This window comes from Punica granatum, chromosome 4, assembly GCF_007655135.1.
Source record: "Punica granatum isolate Tunisia-2019 chromosome 4, ASM765513v2, whole genome shotgun sequence".
NCBI lineage: Eukaryota > Viridiplantae > Streptophyta > Magnoliopsida > Myrtales > Lythraceae > Punica > Punica granatum.
Genome location: NC_045130.1, coordinates 28,192,649 through 28,202,809, shown reverse-complemented (window position 1 = coordinate 28,202,809; position 10,161 = coordinate 28,192,649). Strand labels below are relative to the sequence as shown.

Genomic DNA, 10,161 nt, shown 5'->3' with positions numbered 1-10,161 from the left:
TTGGCTGGCTCCATTTTCCGCTCGTCAACCTCGAATCACTTGCTATCAAGTCGACTTTGCTTATGTACCCCATTTTTAAACTTAACTCACAAATTCTAAATAAAAAATAAAAAATAAATACGTTAAATTCCATCCCATGCTAACTTGAATACTCCACGCGTGCTTTTATTCTCCTTACACACTCTTTTCAGTATAAATAAATTATCATCGCCTATTATTTAATTTGGTTACGTATCACTTGAGAATTCTACGAAAGTATTTAAGGGGGGAAAAACAGTGATACCGTGAAAGTAGTTTTAATGAAAAAGTTGATCGTATATATATAAGAAAAGAAAGGGGAAGAGAAAGGAAATGCAGTGGAGTGGAATGCGTTTCTATTTAAGAACTAAAAGGTTTTAGATTTGGTTTTTGATAGTGTGATTACTTATACCTCTTTAATTAAATTTTCTTATACTAGATTCATCTTCAAGCCTTCCTTACAATTGGAAAAAGAAAAGATAGAAAGAAAAATGAGCTCTTATGCAGTATTGATACTTGGCGATGTGAAATCAATATATTCAGAATTTTTTTTATTACAAAATAGACACATGTTATAGTACAGTGTTATCAGAATCGGACAGGATATTGAACCGATCGACACTTGGATTCAGGGTTTTTTTGGGTCGAACCGTGGGTTTAATTATATTATAAATAATTGTGCTAAATTAATTTAATAAGTGTTCATGATAACAAATTAATATATTAAGTGATGGTTAATGTAAAATAAATCAAGTTTACAAAGAAATCAATAAAAATCTACATTTATGACACAAAGAAAGTGATAGTGGAATGGTTAGCAAGCATTGTCCACATTGAGGTGTCATTGGTTAGGAGTTCAATCCTCCCCCAAGTTAAGTTCATTTTCACATATTTTATTTAAAAAAGAAAAAAATAGAAGGAACGGCCAATTCATTGTCGGTTCACTGTAAATTTGCCTAAAAAGCATCCGGTTCTATAGGGCCAGGAGTTCAACTATGCATATAGGGTCCAATTACAAAACCGAATCGATCAAGGTTCCGGTTCTAGTCGAATCGGCCAGTCTGATCCGATTTTAATAACAGTTGTATAGTATAAGGAAATTGTACACTAAAGAAAGAGTCACCACTAACGAGAGTTGAATATAAAAACTTTGATGAATTATCACCAACATAAATTTGTTCAAGCGGTTCGATACTTGTTCTTTTTAAATATGGTTTTGAGTTCGAGTCTTGTATATGGAAAAAATTCACGCTATGGGTCAATTCGGCTTGAACTAGATTAGTTGAGAACAATGGACTTTCGAATTCCATAATACGCACACAAAAAAAACTCTTAATTATCACAACATAAGTCACTACACTATATTTTTTTTTCCCATAATTCGCTCTTCATTGATCTGGTGAAAGAAAAGGCTCATAAATTAACAAACTTATAAAAAAGTGTTTAATTTACTACCGAAAAAAAAAGTGTTCAATTTGGTAAATTAATACATCATAAACCCAATAGCCAACAGAAATCATCTCAAATTGAGCAAAGGCAGCCAATAGATTTCATCCCAAATTGAGCAAATAATGCAGAAACATCTCGTCATTCGAACTGACGCACAAGCTGGAGGACGCAACTTTCTTGCGAAATTATTGGAGAGGTGAAACTCATTTTCCATCGTCCAAACCGGAGAAGGGCAAAAAAAAAAAAAGCATGAAAACGATCGGACTGAATGAAAAATCCTCGAAAGACAGAAATCAACATGAAGACAAACCTTTTCAAATCAAAGCAATTAGACAGGTTCCCCTGCGTCCTTCCAGTACTTCCAAGCCCATGTACATCGGCAGCTTGCGGTGTCCCTCGAAACAAATTATTACGAACGCGCCAACATTGTTGATCGAGCGATCAAGCAACGTTTATTATATGCTTCTGCATTGAATCATCGGCTAAAACTCCTGCATATGAATCATATGTAAATTTTGGCGCATATGATCTTGCATGTGTACGGTTTCAAGTCTAACGAGATGTTGGAGTCATTATATTCTCTTGGATGTCTCTTGCTTTAGCAAACGGTGAAAAACATTAATCTAATCTATTAATTCAATGAGCTGAATTAATATATCCTAGAATTTAAATGGCACTCGATAAGATAGACTACAGACTTGCAAAGTGTCTTCAGCGGTTCATTCCTAAGGTGCGTTCCTTGTCAAAACCATCATTTCAAAATAAAAACGACGGGATTTTCAGTATGCACTATGATTTACTACCATCGTGATCGAGGGCATCATAAATATCTAAGCAGCCGGATGATTGAATGCATGCATCACACAAATGAGTTCCAACAAGACATGCATGATGGACGACATTGAACATCGAAGCTGATAACATCACAACCGTCGGTTTTCACTCTCAGAACATTATATGTATGTATAGTCCAAGCCAGGGTTCTGTGACTTCGGTCCCTCTCAAATTTTTTTGGTCAGAATCTGTATCAATTTCATTCATTCACATGGACGCACGGCAGAAATTGCATGGAACTAGCGGCGAGGAAGAAATGTTGCTGCTCTGTTACATCAATCCTATTAATTTTCAATTTTAGAAACAAAAATTGGAAAATGACTTCAGCCCAGCAATTTGTTTTTCAGAATTTGATACATGTCCGTTGTTGCCTTCTAATAACGGTGGCTGATATTATTTTCGGTGGGGCTATATATGTACAAGGATCCAACATTGACCCCCCCTTTTTTTCCCCATGCCATCTTTCTTGAATCAATTTCGATCACGCTCAGAGACAACCAAGGAGGGCTGAAAGATGACCGATATGACCGATCAATTTGGTGCGTGTTCTTTGCGGCCAGGGGTAAAGAATTGGGGGCTTTGATTTTTCTCGGTGTGAATTCGAAGCCGGTCACATTCAAATTCAACAAAATTGTGTTTCTCACTACTCATGAAAAACGGAATAAATAGCAATGCATAATCGAACAATAATATGTGAGATCATCCGAGTGATTCAAAAGAATGTTATGCATTTAAATTATGAGCCGCACGGTACTTTTCTTTTCTACCGAAGAAAATAATAGGAGAAGACCGTGTTTCTCACAAAAGTAATATCAAAAGATAAATAGAAATCTGTTTACGTGAACTACAGAGAATTTATTTTACATTTTACAGTAGATATTGTGTTCGTATCTTATTAGAAAATCATGGCGGATTAATTTGTATTTATATAAATATGTAAATCCCGACCATCGCGGTCTCATCGGATCACACCAGAACAAAAATAGTTTCATAAAAACTAACTAGTCGAGAATTATTACTAACGTCACAAATAATTTAATAGCTAGCAAAACACCTACTATTTACTGGCAAAGATGCCGACATTACCCAAAAAGGAACAAAAGATTTAGACGAATCTCTTGCAATTACAACAAGAAAACACGTACCAACGGCAAATGGCAATTGTAGTATTGTTATTTCAAAAGCTAAGCTGTGACAGCTTATGTTGCATATGTTCTGTCGATCTTCAATTCGGTCGGCAAATTGTGTTCAACTTGATCAGTTTGGTGATCGAGAGCTTCCTTGTTGCAGTTGATATTTTCATCACCACCTGAATAATCAGAATGGAACTGTGCCCTCGAGATTTTTCCCCTCAAAAGAACACAAGAAACAGCAAGTTTGACAGTGACCCATCTAGGGAGGATATTCCCCTGTAAATTTGTAATAATTGATTATTGTGAAATTTCCCCACCGTTAATCGATAATAACTCAACTAAATTTCAAGAGGAAAAGACAAGGAATAAAAAAAAAGGGTCTTAAAATTTCTCCAAATAATATGACTATTCAACCCATTATTAGTCTTTGCAGCCAATGAAATTGGAATTCGGAAATAGACCTTGGCGGTTTCTTTCTTTCTTTCTTTCTTTTTAATTTTTCCTTTTTACATTGGGTTATGGTGATGTCTCGAGATCAAAACGCTTGCGACTGATTCGAGGTTCTTCTTCTTTTTTTTTTTTTCTTTCATGTGTACAATTAATCTGCCCAACTCAACCCGTCATGATTAATCTGGATTCAAACTTTATTAGTGGTAAAACTTTACTGGTCGTGAATAATCTTAATTGACATGAATTGTACTCGAGTTTCCTTAAAGAAAACGGGTATTGAACCACGTGAATCAACTCACATTAATAGTGGTATACAACAACTAATATTTGATACCATGCTATGTTAGTAAAAAACTAATGAATGCAACTGGAGGCTTTTAAATAAAAATTAAACAATTTTACTAATGCGGATTGATCCTTGTGACTCGGTGTCTCTTTAAGATTTCGGGTTTGAACTTAGTAAATAGAAAAAATTCACGATCGAAAGAGATTTAAACCCTAATGAGCTGACCCAATTGAATTTCTGATACGTATAGATGGAGACAAAACACAATTTGAAAAGTAAAGAGATTGCAAATTGCAGGCGCATTCATCTTTCACCGTTGCGGTTGACACGCCGCTGCGCAGAAGGAAGAGAACTCACAGATCCGCAAGTGTTGCTTGCTTGGTTCAGTTGTTTCCTGGCTTCCATCCTCTTCTCCTCCCTATATAAACCAAAGCGCCCATCCCCGCCCCCTCCATAGGAAGAGCCGTTCCCTTCCCTCCTCGCTATCACAGCCATCAACACACACTGTCCCTTCTGAGACTCCAAGAAAGCTCACAGCTTTCCTAAGCAACCCGACCAACAAAGCAAAACCCATTTCTCCTTCTTCTTCTCCTCCTCATCATTTAAAGCTCAATCTCACTCCCCATTCCCCAGCCTAGCAGCCATGATTTCTTCAGTGAGGCAGAGCATTCTCTCCTCCCCTTTCTCTGCCCAAAAGCACCGATTCTCCCCCCTGCCCGCCATCAGGAATGCCCACACCAACAACAAGACCAGCAGCAACCTCAGTTTCCTCAAATCCCAGCCCCTGTCTCCCCAGAAACCCATCTGTGTCTCCTCCGTCGAGACGCTCTCGGCCACGGTTCTGGAACCCGGGAAGCCCCGGGTAGAGACCAGGGCCTACGAGGCGGCCGACCGGCCGCTGGAGATCAGCATTGAGCTGCCCGACGAGCAGGCCGCCCAGAGGATCAAGATTGGCATCTACTTCGCCACATGGTGGGCCCTCAATGTGGTGTTCAACATCTACAACAAGAAGGTGCTGAATGCCTTCCCTTACCCGTGGCTCACTTCTACCCTCTCGCTCGCGGCCGGGTCCCTCATGATGCTCGTGTCGTGGGCCACCCGCGTCGCCGAGGCCCCGAAGGTCGATCTCGAGTTCTGGAAGATGTTATTGCCGGTAAGTGAACTTAAAGACATGGGATAAAGTTTCAATTTTTCTGCTTAGTTCATGTTAAATATAGGATTGCGTGTTTCAGCCATGTTAGCTAGCTCTCCTGGTTGAACTGAGTGATCTTTGTATGCTAGACATTGTTTACGACACTCACCACCCATCATGGTGAAACCCTGAATGATCTGATAAACAAACCGTTATATGAAATTTAGTTAAAATTTGGGTAAAATTTCTATATGGTGTAGGGTGAATTTCAATGCAATGCGTCCAAAGGCCACTTTTAGATTCATGTTCGGCTTCGGTTTGCTAAACTGAGGATCTGTATTTGATCAGGTGGCAGTGGCCCACACGATCGGCCATGTGGCGGCGACTGTGAGCATGTCGAAGGTGGCAGTATCCTTCACCCACATCATCAAGAGCGGTGAGCCTGCCTTCAGTGTCCTCGTATCAAGCCTGTTGCTGGGCGAGGCATTTCCTCTGCCTGTTTACCTGTCTCTCCTGCCCATCATTGGAGGCTGCGCTCTTGCTGCTATAACCGAGCTCAATTTCAACATGATTGGTAAGAGATCTTCTGCCTAGTATGTTATGGGTGAATGTGGAATTGGAATCACTGTATATGAAAGTTGGTGTTTCATACAAGGATTCTGTTCTGTTCCGTTTCTGTTCTTTCTTGCCAGAGGGGATCTTGAGGATGAATGGCAGTTATAATTATGAAAATTATCATTTCATATTAGCATATAGTGAATACTTTTCGATGATTTTCACGTGTTATTGGGTTGAGACAGTTCTTTTGGCTACTTTGAAGTGTTTAAGAAAGTTGGTTGGCAAAATCCTGATTGAAGGACAAACTGAAAATTGTTTTCGATCAGTTGTTTCTTGTTGTAACGCATTGTAATTGTTGCCAAAGAATCACTATTGTTGGATTGTGCTAGGAATTCTAAAGTGGCTTGTTGTTCATGGTTTTAGGTTTCATGGGGGCTATGATATCGAACTTGGCTTTTGTGTTCCGCAACATATTCTCTAAGAAAGGCATGAAGGGAAAATCAGTCAGCGGCATGAACTACTATGCTTGCCTCTCAATGTTGTCTCTATTGATCCTCACTCCTTTTGCGATTGCCGTGGAGGGCCCACAAGTGTGGGCTGCGGGTTGGCAGAAAGCTGTCTCTCAGATCGGGCCAAACTTTGTGTGGTAAGCACCGACTTTGGAATTAATCTGACTAAGGTTGATACCTTGAGGAGTTTGTTTTTATATGTCGGGCTTCTTTAAGTTCTCCTAATTGTCGGTTTATGTAGGTTGGAACACTTTTGAGAAGAGTGACTTAGTTTATTAGTACTTGTTAGTTGACAGACTAGAGCCAATTGATTGGAACAGAAAAGTATAACTATTTGCAGAACGGCTTTATTCTTGGATTTGATCACTCAAGCTGAACAATCCCTGTTGAGATTGCATTATGCTTCATTTCTCTTCATTCATAATGCAATATACGTGGTTCTTATTGAATTAAGAATCTATCTTAGATTGGCCTTCAATAAGCAACCAATGCAGAATTTGAACTAGGGTGATTGGAGGGGCCTAGTCGAACGTCACATTCCCCTATGTTCCATCTAAGCTTTATGTCTTTTGTGGAATTCAATTAACTTAGATTGTCTGCCCTCTAGTGTTCTGTACTATAGCGACATCAAAATATCTCGATTTGCATATAAGGTTTTATCCTTAATCCCTTCTAACTTGGCTACAAATTCTTTTGTCAGGTGGGTCGTGGCCCAGAGTGTGTTCTACCACCTCTACAACCAGGTCTCCTACATGTCTCTTGATCAGATCTCTCCCCTCACATTCAGCATCGGGAACACGATGAAGAGAATTTCGGTGATCGTGTCTTCCATCATAATCTTCCACACGCCGGTTCAGCCCGTGAATGCACTGGGAGCTGCCATTGCAATCCTTGGCACCTTCCTCTACTCTCGGGTACACGACATTCTCCCGTCTTCTGTAAATGAAAACTTGAAAATGTAGCAAGAGATTAGATATATCAAAGGTATCTTTTGAAAATATACTACGCATAATGCTTTTGTGTCTTAGCAACATGGCTATGTGTGGACCAACGGTAACTGGCCCTTCCTTCTACTTTAGGGCCAATAACTGATTCTGGTCCTGCACGTGCAGACGATGTTTTTGCTTCTGTTTGACTTCTCTACCTAACATTAAGAATGTTTGTCTTTGTTCAAGTTTTTATTGAGAGAATCTTCTAACGGCTTGTTCACCGTAACTTTCTGAGCAGGCTAAACAGTGAAAGCAGTCTCTTCACCAGTTGATGATACATGATGATGATGATGCTGCTGCTGCTGATGCGAAGAGCTTACTATAATGGAGGGATTTTATTTTTGATCAAATGCTGAAAGTGGAAGTAACTAATCATGGGCTCAACGACTGACGTGGCTCCAAATTTGTCGAACTTACAAGCTTATCTTCTTTCTTGTACGGCGGTGGAATTCGGCATACAGGCAACTGGCGGATGAAAGGGAGAGGCACGGATAGTATTTTCGAATTTTTGGGTGTTAGTGGATTGGATTTTATTTTTTTTCTTTTGTGTATAGGCGGGATTTTATTTCTAAGGCCTGTAAAAGGGGAATTATAAAATAATATGATAATAAAATTACCTTTTTTCTCCTTGATCACTGAAGTGTGTATTTGCATAAATTTCAGTTCTGTGTTTCTTCATTTTCATTCAGAAGAGATATATTTCCTGCAAAAATACTGCAATTTTCGAAGGAGCTCATGTTCCCCATCAATCTGTTCTCGGCAAGGTCTTTGCTAATGAGATCCATCAAGAAAGTGCTAGTAGTCCTGCGATGCTCGTAGGCTGGTAGAGCCTGTGGAATCTGGGGGGAAACTGGTGGGATAAGTTGTTGCAATGACAGTGACAGATGATACTGTATGGTGACTTGCCGTTTGTGCTGCCCGATTTTCTCGACGACTGTATTGGTGGCGCAACTCAGAAGTTATGGGTCGCGCCTTCTGCCTGGGGCTGCCTATCTTCTTGTTGCATGCTTTAGCTATTGAACGGTTGGATGCAGGGCAAGCCAATTTTAACTCCGGCCGACGGGCGCTCTTGGTAACGGCCTCGACCTCGGTGTTCAGGAATTAGCTGAAGGTGTCAGAGTTAATGTGATGTGTTGCATTCGAAAAAGAACCTTTTATTTGTGATACTTAGAAATTATTTATATATTAATAATTAACTAGACACTCGTACATTACGGGAATACACATCAGGGAAAAAAAAAAACCAAATATGTTGATTACATAGAAAATACACCCCGCACTACACACGAGAGTATACATAAAAAAAGAGAAAACTATCACTGTCATCTATGTACTTTCACATTCTCACCACTTAAGTCCCTCATCAATTTTTGTCATCCATTTGGCTTAAACGTTGGGGTTTCGTCGATCAATTTGGTCTTTGCCGTCAATACCATTAACGGATGTCTGACGTAGCTGCCTTGTTTGGACAAAACGGTGTCAAAAAAAAAATAATTTTTTAATCCGACTTTTTAAAACTGTCACTGTCATCCTTTTACTTTTCTTAAGCCACCACTTTAGTCTTTCCTCAATTTTTGCCACCAATTTGGCCCAAACGTTGGGGTTCCGTCTATTAATTTCTCCATCGCCGTCAATGTCGCTAACGGATGTCTGACATAATTGCCTTATTGGAGAAAACGATGTCAACAAATTATTTTTAATGAGAGTTTCCAAAATGAAGTCGCTTTTGGTAATTCTTTTGAAAAATTAATTAATTAATTATTTATTGATTTTAACGGATGAAGGGGTAGACTCGCGGAGACCTCCCCAGACCAAGGGGCAATGGTCGGCTGGGGAGGCCCCGGTCGATCTCCCCTCCTTCCCAAATCCCTCTATTTAACTCTTTTGGTGAAGGTGATGCTGTTGATCGAAAGAAGAGATGCATCGGCACATTGGTGAAAAGCAGGCTGCTCGAAGGGGCATGTGGTTGAGCTGCTATGATGGAGAAACACTAGAAAGGGACTGAAGAGGCAACATAAAACTCGCTATAGCTCTCAAGAAAGGGAAATTGAGGCTAGTCGCTAGAACTGGACAAGAAGCTGAACTAAGAATGACTTTGGAGCTCCGATTAGTAGTATCAGGAGCTCCGAAGTCACTCCTAGTTCAGCATCGTGTCCAGCTCTAACAACTACTCTCAATTTACCTTACCTAAGAGTTACAGCGAGCTTCAGGTCGCCTCTTCAATCCCTTTCCAGTGTTCCTCCATCGTAGCAGCTCAGCCACAGGCCCTTCCGAGCAGCCTCCCTCCTCTCCGACGAGCTGATGCATCTCTTCCTTCGATCAATAGTATCACCAGCACCGAAAGAGTAAAATAGAGGGATTCAGAAAAAGGGGGGAGACCGACTGGGGCCTCCCCGGCCGGCCGTTGCCCCCTTGGTCTGGGGAGGTCTCGCTAGTCTACCCATTCATCTGTTAAAGTAATAAATAAATAAATAACTTTTCAAAAAATTATCAAAATCGACTTTGTTTTGGAAATTCTGATTAAAAATAATATTTTGACGTCGTTTTCTCCAACAAGGCAGCTATGTCAGACATCCGTTAGTGACATTGACGACGATGACGAAATTAATAGATGGAACCCCAACGTTTGGACCAAATTGATGGCAAAAATTGAGGAGGGACTAAAGTTGTGGCGAGTCGACCTGACTGTGCCACTCGTACCACTTTTTTTTTTATTGTTTCTGATATGGATCGTGCTTAAGAGTTGGATTAAGAATTGACAATGCCCAAATTAATTACCCAAAATTAGATGGGCCCAGCCCAT

The 10,161-nt window shown here is 40.1% G+C and overlaps 1 protein-coding gene across 1 annotated transcript; it reads left to right on the top strand.

The window, feature by feature from the left end:
• The first annotated feature begins 4,504 nt into the window (after positions 1 to 4,504).
• LOC116203741 (glucose-6-phosphate/phosphate translocator 2, chloroplastic) lies at positions 4,505 to 7,993 on the top strand. Its single transcript, XM_031535636.1, has 5 exons — positions 4,505 to 5,323; positions 5,651 to 5,876; positions 6,284 to 6,506; positions 7,070 to 7,283; positions 7,597 to 7,993. Exons 1-5 carry the CDS (start codon positions 4,814 to 4,816, stop codon positions 7,606 to 7,608), a joined length of 1,185 nt encoding a protein of 394 aa, XP_031391496.1. The 5' UTR covers positions 4,505 to 4,813; the 3' UTR covers positions 7,609 to 7,993.
• The last annotated feature ends 2,168 nt before the right edge of the window (positions 7,994 to 10,161 follow it).

Excerpts from the sequence above, each read along its gene's own strand:
- LOC116203741 (XM_031535636.1), top strand. The coding sequence starts at position 4,814 with ATGATTTCTTCAGTGAGGCAGAGCATTCTCTCCTCCCCTTTCTCTGCC. Across the intron at positions 5,324-5,650 it reads TCTGGAAGATGTTATTGCCG|GTGGCAGTGGCCCACACGAT; the intron begins GTAAGTGAACTT and ends GTATTTGATCAG. Across the intron at positions 6,507-7,069 it reads ATCGGGCCAAACTTTGTGTG|GTGGGTCGTGGCCCAGAGTG; the intron begins GTAAGCACCGAC and ends TTCTTTTGTCAG.